Source organism: Labrus bergylta, chromosome 21 (genome assembly GCF_963930695.1).
Source record: "Labrus bergylta chromosome 21, fLabBer1.1, whole genome shotgun sequence".
Lineage (NCBI taxonomy): Eukaryota > Metazoa > Chordata > Actinopteri > Labriformes > Labridae > Labrus > Labrus bergylta.
The window spans coordinates 23,030,339-23,043,763 of record NC_089215.1 but is presented as its reverse complement, the minus strand read 5'-3'; the positions used below and the strand labels follow the sequence as shown (position 1 = coordinate 23,043,763).

The following is a 13,425-nucleotide window of genomic DNA, read 5'->3' as shown; positions in this document are numbered from 1 at the left end:
CTGCCTTGTGGACTGTACATCAGCCCTTTAATTTTTTTTATTCATGACTTTTATAGTTTTTCAGCTAATGTCTGAAGGAAATAAATTAGTAATGTAAACTTAAAAAAAGGCTTAACAGTTGTGTTTTTAGTTGCTGAAACCATCTTTAATGGGGAAATCTAATCGAAAGATATAGGACTATCCTTTATGTAGAAGCTGGACAAGCCTTACACAAAGTACTGTAGAACCTGTCCCAATCAGATGAGAACGTACCAGACAGAGCCATAGAAAGATAAAGGATCTACATTTAGGATGGTCATGCATTGCCGGTGTACCTTGAATGATATTGTAACAGTTAGTGGGAAGGGCTTCATGGTACATCTTGATTTTTAGTCTTGATTTAGTCATGCCCTGGTCACAATGTTCCCTAAACACCTTTCTTGGAAAAATCTGAATTTGAAGGACCAGCCTTATAACAAAGCTTGGTCTTATCTTGTCCTGTTGATACACTCCACTCAAGGACAAGGGCATCAATCTAACCCTTGATCCATTCACCCAAAACAAACACGAAACAATGATCTGATACATGTTACTGTTGTACGCTTTTAAATGAGCTGGTTGTTTGTAAATGTCTCCAGAATATAGAAACATCATATTCCAAGCTGAAGAGAGGGGCTACATCCGTATCCACCTTAAGGAGTGAATCCTGGATCAATGGCCTGTCAGTCAGCCGAGAACAAATCCTCCTTTTAACTGTGTGACCTTTCTGTTATTACTGATTAACACACACGCACACACACACACACACACACACACACACACACACACACACACACACACACATCATCCATGCCTCCAAAAAACATCTTCTCCTTATGCATAATTTGGCAGCAGAAGTATGGTGTTTGCTGTGTAAAGCATTTGAAAGGAAGGAGGCCTCTGATGCTGCTGTAGAAATTGCATCACTAGTGGAGGGGCTTTTCAGTGATATGAGGGGGAGGGGTCCATCTCTGGTGCTGACTAGACCAGGCAATGCAGAGAGGAAGCAGGATGGAGGGATGGATGGAGGGAGAGCACGGGAGGAGGAGTAGGAGGAGGCATGGGGACTGCAAGCTCTTTCTGACTCACACACAATCACACACATTTCATTTCTCCTATGGTGTCCTAGCTCTACCGACCCCCACCTCTTTCTGGATCTCTGAGCCTACACTTGCTGGGAGCTATACAGTGAAACGGGGATTCTCGGTTCCCTCCCCCACCAACACGTACACACTCAACCTCAAATTCTCTCACTCTCACGCTCCACGTTGCTGCATATAACGGCTGACTGTGAAACCACCCTCTGCTGCATGGTAGAGTCCTGGTGCAAAATGCAGAAATGTGTTTGGAAACTTGCAACATTGACAATTTGAGCATTTGGAGAGCTCCCTTTAATCAGTTGATGAAGCAGGACATTTAGTCTATTTATTAACAAAATGTTGGCATACTTAAACATTGAAGAATTTGTATGATTCTGTATTTCCTGTTTATAACCTAAAATTAAAAATTAAAACAATGTCACCACACCCTCTTGCTTAATCTTTTCATTTGATCCTTCAGCCTCTAAAGCGTGAATGCTGGATAATAACAAAAGGGAGCCTGCAGCGGAGCACACCAATATGATGCCCAATAGGGGTGACCTTCAAAAAAAAAAAAAATAACAAAACATTTAAATACTTTCTTTATTCGTAGTAGTTCTTAATTCGTGTTAACTATCGCCCCTAATGTCACAAGTTTCTTCCTGAAACCCGGTATATCATTAACAAACCCGGTTATGGTACGCCCCCCACACCCAGTAGATGATAGGTTTTATCCATACGGCCAGTCAGGTGATACATTTTCCGCTTCGCCATTTTGTCCTGCTGCGCCGGGTATTTATCAGAGAGTCGTGACTATCCCGTTTACACTGCTAGTTAGCTGCTCAGACGGGTTTCACTTCAAGTCTGTGGCATTTGATAGGTTTCGCGAAGTGCGATTTTTGCGTCCATACTTATAATAAATTTTGTATATTTAGTTTATTTTTATACTGTGTGAGTAAGAATGTCGGCCGAAAGCCCCGCATATTCTCCGTTCTTTGCAGTGATGGGAGCCTCTGCGGCTATGGTGTTCAGCGGTAATTATTACACCTTTTGCATTTAATCTGTTTATTTCTAACGAAATGACAATGTATGATATTGCTACTAGCCCCTTGTGTATTTAAATATTCCCAATAGGGTGCTTTTAATTGTCAACGATGGTCTCTAGTAAAAGCCTTCCGCTAGCATTAGCCTCGCCAATGTTAACACGCAATGCTAATCTTGAGCTGTCATATATTTAGACGTAACTGTCAGTTAGGGTAGCCCTTGAATTAGGTTAAGTTTAAACATGGGAATGTTTTTACAAGTTATAGTAAATTAATACTATTATTTCAACAAAAGACAGATAATACTGGTAAAGTAGCTGGTTTCTGACGATGACATATGTTAGCTTTGTCGTTAGCCTAGTTAGGTTAGCTAGGTTCGCTGTAACGTTATGCTTTATCTGAATGTTAGAGAAATAACAGGATGCTCACTCTTCATAAACACGACTGATCTATAGAGACAGTGCCTGTTAGAGTACAGCTATCTGAAGGTGTCGACGTGTATTTCATTTATAATCCAACAGCTTGATACCTTTTTCTCCCTGAACTTTTGTATTGGTTACGTTTATGTCCGCTTTAGGTTCCACATTAAGATATAAATTGAGATATTGAAACTATGAAAGTGTATGTGATAAAATATATAAAACTGTTTATTGAAGCTGTACGTATCAGTACCCAGTGACGCACAGTAATTGTATTGACGTCGTGCTGCGTTCACTGTCGCTGCACTGCCACAATTTGCCATCTGTCAAATCTCTGCAAGCAAAATCACATTTATTGGCATTTATATTTATCTGAAAACCGATTTTCCGATGACCACTGGTCTGGAAAACAGGATCAGCTGGTTAACTTCCTTATTGCTGAGAAGGATGACATAAGGTCACATGATTATCACATGATGAGACTTCTGACTCGTCTAGCTACTGATCTATTGAAAAACGAGTGTATTGTTACATAGTAAGCAATTGTCATGTGCAGAAAATAATATTTACTTTAATTCATGAGACTATTTGACAGCACATTGGTGTCTTTGGGTAGAAAATGAGAAGTGGCACAGAAAGGGAACTTTGTAACTGTCTTTCTTTATTGTTGGTCCTACCTGTTTTTATGGGCCCTTGTTTATTATTTTTATTTCCTAAAGATAGGAGCTTCATCATATGCCAAGGGAATGCTTTATTATTGCAGCAAGTGGCCTGCATGTGACTAGGGTGACTGGTGGGATTGATGCAGCTCCAATGTGAAATCCACAAGCTACTAGTGCTAATTGACCATGTCACAGAGGGCATGTCCTGCTGTAGCTCGAGGCCTTTGGCCAAAACTGAGCAATTTTTGGTAATAGATGGTGCATACATACATTTCTGTCCAGGAGTTTTTCCTGAATTAAGATTAAGTCTTTCCCATGTGCCTATTTATCAGTCAAATAGCAAAAATAATTTGTAATCGCCTTTCAGCAAATTATATTAGGCTGCACACTGAACAGAAATCAGATTTATACTTTTTTTTTTTCAGCTTGAGGTTTGAAGAATTTCAGATTTAGATTAATCTAGCAATTCACAATTCATGATGTAAAAATACCCTATTGTGCCATGCAGCTTCTGTATTTGATTTTTACATTGGGCAGTGTCCAGAGCCAACACCAACTCCAGTCTTGTCATAGCTCAGGTTTAATGTGTAGTGATAGGGAAGGGCAGCGTGGTGGTGGTGGTGATGGCCCTGAAGGCTAGCAGTACTACTGGTCTGTTGTAGTGAAGGAGTGACAGCTGGGGAATTAGCTAGGGAGGGGATCAAGCTGGCACAAAGCAGGGACGTGGTAGTGGCGGGATAGACAGGGAGACTTGATGATTCAGACATCAGCTTTAAGGGTCTTGAAGTGCTTGGTGTCAGTTAAAGGACATTTTGGCTTGAGATTTAAGTCACTGAAATTTAGCTAAAAGACAATTTCAGCTGTTCACTTCCTATGTATTCAGTGAGTTATATTTTGGGGATTGGTCCTGGTTAAATTTTTTAAAACATCAAACAATGTCACACTCAGCACAATTCTCAATTAGTGTGAACATTGATTATTTTAATATCATCACTATGCTGAGGAATATCATTTATAAGCCATGATCCGTAGCATTCAGGTGTCAGAAGATGTTGCACTGTTTGAGTAGTCTGCTGATGGTGACCTGTCGTGAGGACTTCCCTTTTGAGTGATGCTTGGCTCTGAACAGGTGACACTCACAAGGGGCCATAACCTCTGAGACTAGAACAACCACACCCACTGTAGCTCCGTTGAAGCTGTTTCTATCTGTCTCTCACTAATTTTATTAGTTTATTTTATAGTCTTATATTTGATCTCTTTTTAAGTAAAACAAGTTAAGCCGGTCTTAAGTCTTTGATAAAGACTGACAATGTACTTTTAGTTGCGCTGACAACAATTCTGTTTGCTACCAAGATTAGAACAGCATCTCTCTTTGTCATGAGCATCTGCCTTTCTAAATCCCTTTTACAATAAAATGCCTGGTGGTTCTGGCACACACTCTTCAGTGCTTAGGTATAGTTGGTGATGGCAGAATATTTTCTGAATTTCTAGCCAGTCTCATTATTTCCACATGTACCTTCATAGGCAGTGTTGGCTGAAGCTGGCATGCAGCTGGAAAAACGTTTTTACAACTACAGTATGACCTTCCTCCTTTTTTAGTTCTTTGAAAGCAGTGTGCTTCCCCATTCCCCCACTATTCATAACAGACCAGTGTGCTGTGTATTGCGTGGGCTTATTGCATGCAAGATCATCCCTGGCTGCGGGCACCTCCCACTCTGACATCACAAGACGTCACAAGGGCATCCCATACATGAAATATTCTGCAGGGAGGGGGAAAAAGGAGAAAAAAACTGTTAACCTAAACTGAGGGGATTAGGATTATAAACCCAGACGTTGTGCTTCCACACAAATGCAGAAGCCGACCTACCATCCATCAAATGTTTAATCGTCAGGACAGTATGATGTTTGAGAACTTAAGGGCTTCTCCATCAAGCCTCACCTGTCACAACTCAGTGAGGCCAGGCTTACCGAGAAAGACCACAGGGGGAGGGTAACGTTACCGACGGTAACATATAACACTGGTTGTAAAAGCTGTTTAGCTAAAGGCATAGATGTTTCCAGTATATTCTCTTGAAGCTGCTAAATTTGATTTGAAAAATATCTTTATTTCTTCTATCCTTGTCAGGTTTTTTTTTTTTTTTTAACTTCTTGACGTTATGTGGCTTTTCTTAGAGTGCAAGTCCCTTTGTCTAATGTGATGCACTCAGAATAAATTATATAAAGCCAGCACAAACTATACTGTGAGCAATCTGACATTTCCACAAAGTCAGTAGAAAAAAATCTGAGATGGTTTCTTGTGTTGAGCCAGGTTTTACTCAGACACATCGCTATAAATGTGCAGGAGTGATTTAACCTTGTATTGACGGCAACAGTCTGATGATAGATCAATGTAGGGGATGTGGCCAGCTGCCATGAGCACATTTGAAGATTGGCCCTCATCATCCTCGTGTCTGCCTCCCAGATCTTTTTGCCAGAATGCCTGACAGCTAGTCTGAGTTGACCAGAACTACCTCCAGGCTTGAGCAACACATTGTCCCAAGAAATAGAAGAACTGAAGGCAGGGACACCTCAGGCTGTGTGCACAATGCTGCCTCCAAAGATCATCTCTCAGGACGCATTTCTGTTTTAATCATCATCAGTTTGGTGGCTATGATGCTGCAAGAAAACTTCCACTGCCAGGTCTTTCTTTAATACTCCAATAACATGACAAGATGTGCACAATAATCCAAGGATGTATTAGCTTACTCCTTTATGATATTGCTTTTTTAATGTTTGATTATGTTGCTTAAGTTTGTATGACAGAGCAATTTGGCTCTGTTTTACAAATTGCACACAAGTGACAACAAGATTGTGTTATTGCAATAAAAAGCTACAGAGGGCAGACAGATATTTTAACATCAGAGCAGCATCCTAGAATCTGTAGAAGTTGCAAATATCTTCCCGTTTCACAATAAATTACATGTAAAGATGTAAATGTGTGCGACGCTGCTATTAGTGAACATACTGCTGCTGCACAATGGTTCAATCATCTTTTTTTCCCTCTCTAATTTGTTTTGCTTTGGCTGAGGAAATAAACAGGTTTCCATCAGCACTTGTACACACCTGTGACATTAGCTTCTGGTTCATGAAACATTCTTGAGATCTGTGAGCCTTTGTTGTTTGTTGTAAAAGACAGATTACAGTCGATTATGTAAATATGAGATCTATTACATATCTGCCTATTGCTCTTGAAAGAGGGATCTTCCTCTGTTGCTCCTTCTGGTGTTTATTTCTGATTTCTTTGTTAATGTACACATAAAAACTAGTTCCTTATGTACACTTTCTGTTCTTTATCTGTATACACATCTTTTCTAATTTTAGAGCATAGTGATTATTGATTTTCACGCTCCTGCAGTCAAACTCGTGTGACGTAGGTGCACTCTGCTTTCTAAGCTAATATGCTGATGTAGCTTTTTCTTCCCCTCCCTCCCCGCCACATTTCACTGATGCTAGCCAGAGAGCACAAGAAGATGCACACAGCAGATGTGTATACTACTAGTCTTCCTATGATGCCCATACTGCACTGATGCTGCTTCTGGACGTGTGGAATCCTGCTCTTTTACGACATCAGCAGCACATGTGTACTTAAGCCTTATGAGGCTTTTTCATTCAGATTGTTATTTACAACTCTGCCTCTGTCTGGCAGAGACATCAGTGAAATCACAAGGGCTGAATACGTTTTATGGACATGAGAAAGTGTGACAAAGGTGTATTTTGGTGTTGAGTCTGCATCAAGAAGGAGATCTGTTATTTCCTCCTTGATACCAGCAAAAATTCCCCCAGTGGAAACATATTGGAATTTTTAGAGGAAGAGAAACTGAAACAGTTGTTGTATTGCTCCATCTCCTATTTCACTTCTGCTTCATTATTCAGCTGTGCCTTCTAGTTTCTCTAGTCAGCCTGCTAGCATATTGCACCTTTCATTGTATTGCCTGTACTCTAGTTTTTAGCTGTTTATTTATCTTAAGTTATTCTCTCTCTGCCCTACCAGCCTTGGGAGCAGCCTATGGCACGGCCAAGAGTGGTACAGGGATTGCCGCCATGTCTGTGATGAGGCCGGAGCTCATCATGAAGTCAATCATCCCTGTAGTCATGGCGGGTATTATAGCCATCTACGGCCTGGTAGTAGCAGTGCTGATTGCCAACAACATCTCAGAAACAGTCTCTCTCTACAAGTGAGTTTGCTTGACCTCATGTATGTTTTTGTTATTAGGCCACACATCTCATGAAAATGTCAGGGGGGTTCAATTAATTGGTTTAAACACAGTCGTGGTTTGGCCCTGTCAGTCTTGTGGGGCTTGGTGTATGCAAGATAGGAAGCAAAATGCAGACCTAGGTGTTACTCGGTCATTAAAAAACAAAATACACAAAACAAAAAAAGAAACCAACAATGTACTCCTGCCAGTACAGTTTAAAACTTTGGACAGCAGTTCAGGCTATTTAAAGCATATGCAGTAAATGGCATATACTTTGACTTAACAGATGTAAACTTGTTGTCCCATACTTATGAAGAAATTTGTCTCCCAATGCAGCCATATACCTTTTTTTTTATGTATAACGTTTAGGGGAACAACAGATGTTTAAATCTAGATGCAGCATATAGATACAATAATGTCAACCATACCAAATAAAAATGAACTAAATACCTTTTTTTTATATAATTTAAAAACATCTGCAAATGTATGAGTCATACGAAAACAGTTCACTGTTCTTTTAAGAGAAGGATGTATGCATTATAAAGATTGGAAAAAGTAAAACTAGCAGAAACCACAGAGATTTGGTTTATAGCCTGACCGAAGTACATGTGCAGTTAGTTTCCAGTTGAGTGACCATCTTGTATTCATTAAATATCTTTTCCACAATTGTTGAATATATGTATTTGAGGGATCAACGCAATACATCTGTATATCTATCTCCGAAGAGCAGACATCGATCAAAGAAACATATCGACCGATATCAGAATTTTTTCTCTTCCTAATATGAGCCCCTAATATCTCATATCTGAAACCTTTGATATTCCTCCTGCTGACAAACACTTCTCTCTTTGTGCTCAGGAGTTTCCTCCATCTGGGCGCTGGGCTGAGCGTGGGCCTCAGCGGGCTGGCGGCAGGCTTCGCGATCGGCATCGTGGGAGATGCAGGCGTGAGGGGCACAGCTCAGCAGCCGAGGCTTTTTGTGGGCATGATCCTGATTTTGATTTTTGCTGAGGTCTTGGGTCTTTACGGGCTCATCGTCGCCCTCATCCTCTCCACGAAATAAAACAAACACCCAAACATCTCCACTACAAGATCTGTCCTTAATGTTGCTGCTGGAGAAAAAGTTTTAAACGGGAAAAAATTGTAAAAAGAAAGATAATTCTGCCACACAAGATGAAAGGCGGGGAAAAAATGAATTAAAATGGCTTCATAAATATGGTCTTATCTCAACAATGTGTACAGTCGTCCCAATTTGATAGTCAACTTGTAAATGCGCAATGTAGTGATTTGTCTGTCGTGTGTGTGTGTGTGTGTGTTTCAAAACAGTTGTATGATGAAGATTCCTTTTTTTCCCTCCACTTATTTCTGGCCTTAGGGCTGGCTGAGGCAGTCCGGCCTCTGGTTATAGAGAGCTGACCAAAGGGCCGCACAGCTGTTTCTCCTCCTATATCAACCTGGGAGTGACACAATTTCTGCATTAATCTCGAGGATCTATTTGTAAAGAGAAATGTATATGGACTTAAGATTTTTTTCCACTGATTTTATTTATAAGAAATTGTTCATTGAACTGTTTAATGCAGCAAAGTCTTTAAATCCCCAGGATATATTATACATATTATATACAGACATATAGATAGATTTAATGCACTGTGGGGTAATTGTGATAAGTGGTTGGAATTCCTCTGGATGTAATTCTTGGTTTAATAATTAAGATTGCCTTTAGTATGTTGCTGGTGAAGTGGGAGTTTTTGTGTGTAGCTGTATTCTAATCATTACGCAAACATTCTCAAACTTCAGTGTTTTTCCTGTAGTACTGCTGTTTGCATTAAAGGTGTGTGTGCCCCGTGTTGGGTGTCACAAGTGTAATTTCCAAAATTCCATCTCCATCTTTTTCACCCACTTCCTCTCATGTGGCTGTTCTTCATCTCATCCACATTCCAGCCATTAAGATCCTGCATGGGTTTCAGTGTCTTGTTGCTGTTGGATATAAGGCTGACGAACAGGCTAGTTTCAGAAGATCAAACCAAATCAAAATGTGTGTTTAACGTCGTACAGCTCCTCCCCCCAAAAAAGAGAAGACTTGATGCTATCCTGTGTAGTGTTTAGCAGAAATCCAGTGAGATTAATGCTCAGGTTTGGCCTAGTTTCATGAAAACACTAGTACATTTTGATCTGGAGTTTGTTTTCTGAAAATGGACCGGCTGCTGATGCATTTACTGAAGCGCCAATCTACAATCCTGTATTACCACTGGTATTGAAGTTAATCCTGATGTGTCGACGTGTCACAATCAAATTAAAGAAGATTCCAACTTCGAGTTGACTGGTTCCGCACACGCACACGACAAGGGGTTTTCAGTCCTGTATGTTTTACTGGGAAACAAGTTTTATAAAGGCAGAGTGATTTACAGTTGTATCACTGCATGTCTTTAAACTGGCTGTAAAACAGTAGCACTCTCACTGTTTCCCCTCTGCAGTAAAACATAATGATCTTCACACTGTGGTTAACACCCTGCAGAGCTGCAGCCCTGAGAGATAACTGATAAAAGTCTGTATTGTACTGTTAGCAGTTACACATTTGAAATAAGGTATCCGCACAAGATGATAAGTAAAAGGCTTTATACGATGTTCAACTGTACAAGATGAATATCAAAACAGAAATCATTACATCTGCATTAATCAGGACTTTTCACAACAACACAATCCAAAAAGAAACTGATGGCTTAAGCAGTTTGGAGGCTGTTCAGAAGAATCTGAGAAATACTGCTGATAGCACTGAAGGTGGCACTGTCAGGAAACAACTGTTGGAAGTCTTTGCCCTCCTCTATGCTCGAGCTGAGCAGAGGATCCAAGGGCACAGAACCTGGAAGAGAGGAAAAGCATTGAATGTATTTAACACCTGATATATCAATGTTCATGAATGCTTTACCAAAACCTTAATGCCTCAATATACTACTAAATAATCTGATAATCAATAGTAAGAGTCAAGTGGGTGTTTCAGAGCATTGACCTATCAAATACTTGGATTGCTAAAGCATCGCAGCACAAACACACAGCTGCCTTCTCGCAGCCACAGGCGAAGCTGAATAAGCTGCATCATTACTCACAGGAATGATCCGCAAACAAAGCGGATAAACACTGAGGCAAATGTAGTAGATCAATTCATTTGAATGAGGATCATTGATAACCTGCATCGTGCCTTTACTGAGCTATTTTAAACCTCTGCACTGGAGTCTGGATCGACCATTTTAGCAGCAAGCTAGTGATGTAAAATGCCTCCTAAATCATGAATGGATGGGAGAGGAGTGATGTGTTGTCACGGTGTGATGTGACACCTTGTGGCTGGAAACGAGCACTGCATGTTATTTAATGAGCTCACCTAGGAAGACCGATCCAGTCAGCTTGGCCAACTCTTCACCGCCACCCTTTGAGAAGATGTTGCTGCATTCCTGCAAAAATGTTTTATTACATTACATATCACATGAGTGTGACCAAAAATTAATTAAGCCTTTTTGATATTTCACTTCTGAATAGTACACATTTGATGGTATGAAAGTATTTACTGAACAATGTGGACAAACAAAGCCGCTCATGTTCTCGACGATGCCCAGGATCCGAACGCCAGTCTTCTTACAGAAAGTGATCTCTCTCCTCACATCCCCTGTTGACACTGCCTGGAGGAAACAACACAAGACAAACATTTTCACTGAATGTCATGATGCCTCTTACAAAAATGTTTTAATATACAGCACAATCTCAGTAGAAGTTCTGCACATTATGTCATACTTTATGTCATCATTATTGGGATATGAAAATGCTCAAATAGCAAGTCACTAAAGACTGCAAGAAACAATTGCAAAAAAAAAAAAAAAATGCATTCACAATTTGAAGCCAATATAATCGTGCCCCATCTAGCTACTATTTACCAAAGATGAATTGGGGTCAACTTCATTGCGCTGCGAGGCAAGCTAGCACATTGACTAAGTAAGAAGTGAAGAGCAAGGTAAATAAAATGTTTAATAAAAGAAGCACTTCTGCTGATTGGAATTATTTTGGATTCAGAGACATCAGTTAACTTGTGTACTGCAAAATAACTGAGCTTTCAACATCTGTACTTCTGACTGTTTTTGTGAGTTACATGTAAGCATTTGTTGGAGGCATTTTTTAAACTTTGGTTTCAATCTAGAGTTGAACAGCAGTGATCAGAGTAAGCTCTTAAATATGACAAGCTAATATATATTAATTGGTTTTCTGTCAAACTGAGCCATGGGCTGGTTAATTTCTCTTACATTGCTATCAAAGCCTTTTTCTTATCTTATCTCAGACTACTTATTGCAACAGGCTGAACGTATAAACAGCCACATGTGAGCTTTCTTTAAAGCGGTGTGTGAACCTTCCCTTACACTATCTTTAGTCTTCTTGCTCATCCTATATGTAGAGGCTTTCACAGACTCGTGGGTACCTGAGGTGTGGTGACCAGAATGGCTCCATCCACTCTGTGTTTTTTAAGGTTTTCCAATACTGCTAAATGCTCATCAGACGTCCCTGGTGGTGTGTCCACTAGCAGCACATCCAGCTCTCCCCACGCTACATCTGACACAAACTGGCCAATCAGAGCTGTAGGAGAGAACAATCAGAGGTGGAGAGAGAAAGTAGATAATAGAGTAGATACAGTGGGTGGAAATAATACAGTGTAAGACATGAATGTTAAAGCAACAATAGGTCTGTTTATTAATGTTAAGAGCCAAAACAAGTGGCATACCCGTCTTCTTGGGTCCCCTCCACACCACTGCTTCATCGGGGTCCTCCAGCAGGAAGCCGATGGACATGAGGGCGAGGCTCTTATCTGCGCCTGTATAGACAGGCACCCATCCTGAATCACACTGGTGCACATCAGGCCTGCCCATATTCAGCATGCGGGGGATACTGGGCCCACACAGGTCAACATCCAGGATGCCTACCTGATGGACACAGTTTAATATCCAGTCAGTGTGCTCATTCCTTGATATTTGAAGAATGATGTATGTGCATTACAGCCACCCTGTATTCTGGTCTGAACTTTAAACTCACCTTCTTACCAGCATGCCTGAGAGCCAGAGCTAACTCTGTGGTGATGGTGCTCTTCCCCACGCCTCCTTTCCCGGACAAGATCAGGACGACATGCCGGACCTGATCCAAGCTCCCGTCTCATGTGAAAAGTAAAAACATGTTTTTATTTTAACGCCAGGACAGTAGATACACAACCAAATATTTCAAAGTTAACTGTCAGCAAATAACCACAAGACTGCCACGTGACTAGGTTGTGCATTAGCAGGTGTGAAGTAACCCGAGTGAAGACGGGTCACAGAGAAATGTTTCATCATCCGAGTTCAACACAAGTAGGTCCCCCTCTGGACTTTCACGTTAGTAACTATAAACTAGCTCTCCGTAACTAATACGAGCATTACAAACACCTCTCGGTATGTTTTGTGTGCTGACATAGCTGAATTTTAAAACTAAAGCTGCTTTATTAGCTTTCTCTAGACAGCTAGCTAAACTCTTGGTTAACACGCAGCCTTTTCTTACAGCTGCCTTCTCTAAAGAACGACAAATATTTTCATGTTCGGATTAACAAGCTTCAAAAAGAGCGGTACACTAATGGTAAAACTTTTTAATAACTTCTTGTCCTACCATTATTTGGTTCCATACTTTAGATATGAGATTTCAATCATGCACGCTGCGCAGCTCAGTACTTCCGTGTATCATCATGCGCCACCTAACCAATCACTGGGCGTATTTTACATTTTAGTCCCGCCTTTAATCCAATCCCACCAATAGTTTACCGGCGCAAACCATGGCGCATGATTTAACTGCGTCACATAGCTAAAAAAAACAAAACAAAAAAACAAAAAAACAAAAAAAAAACAAGCATGATTCTGTTTTCGACATTTGAGGTTTAATTAATTGTAAACTTTGAGGAAAATGTCCCATTC

General features: G+C 40.5%; 2 protein-coding genes across 2 annotated transcripts; one reads left to right on the top strand and one right to left on the bottom strand.

Moving 5' to 3' along the window:
* Positions 1-1,856: 1,856 nt before the first annotated feature.
* On the top strand, positions 1,857-9,771 carry atp6v0cb (ATPase H+ transporting V0 subunit cb). Its single transcript, XM_020637554.3, has 3 exons — positions 1,857-2,131; positions 7,252-7,435; positions 8,315-9,771. The coding sequence occupies exons 1-3, from the start codon at positions 2,059-2,061 to the stop codon at positions 8,517-8,519; spliced, it is 462 nt and encodes a 153-aa protein (XP_020493210.1). The 5' UTR covers positions 1,857-2,058; the 3' UTR covers positions 8,520-9,771.
* A 286-nt stretch (positions 9,772-10,057) lies between these two features.
* On the bottom strand, positions 10,058-13,277 carry nubp2 (nucleotide binding protein 2 (MinD homolog, E. coli)). The gene is made up of 7 exons (XM_020637550.3): positions 13,124-13,277; positions 12,524-12,639; positions 12,216-12,414; positions 11,916-12,070; positions 11,017-11,127; positions 10,833-10,902; positions 10,058-10,316 (listed from the first exon to the last, which is right to left on the bottom strand). The coding sequence occupies exons 1-7, from the start codon at positions 13,137-13,139 to the stop codon at positions 10,177-10,179; spliced, it is 807 nt and encodes a 268-aa protein (XP_020493206.1). The 5' UTR covers positions 13,140-13,277; the 3' UTR covers positions 10,058-10,176.
* Positions 13,278-13,425: the final 148 nt, after the last annotated feature.

What these genes read in the sequence shown, in the direction of transcription:
- atp6v0cb (XM_020637554.3), top strand. Translation starts at nt 2,059, where the DNA reads ATGTCGGCCGAAAGCCCCGCATATTCTCCGTTCTTTGCAGTGATGGGA. An exon ending in TGCGGCTATGGTGTTCAGCG is followed by an intron (nt 2,132 to 7,251) that starts GTAATTATTACA and finishes CTGCCCTACCAG; the next exon opens with CCTTGGGAGCAGCCTATGGC. An exon ending in GAAACAGTCTCTCTCTACAA is followed by an intron (nt 7,436 to 8,314) that starts GTGAGTTTGCTT and finishes CTTTGTGCTCAG; the next exon opens with GAGTTTCCTCCATCTGGGCG.
- nubp2 (XM_020637550.3), bottom strand. An exon ending in TCAGGCATGCTGGTAAGAAG is followed by an intron (nt 12,415 to 12,523) that starts GTGAGTTTAAAG and finishes TGTGTCCATCAG; the next exon opens with GTAGGCATCCTGGATGTTGA. An exon ending in GAGGGGACCCAAGAAGACGG is followed by an intron (nt 12,071 to 12,215) that starts GTATGCCACTTG and finishes TCTCTCCTACAG; the next exon opens with CTCTGATTGGCCAGTTTGTG.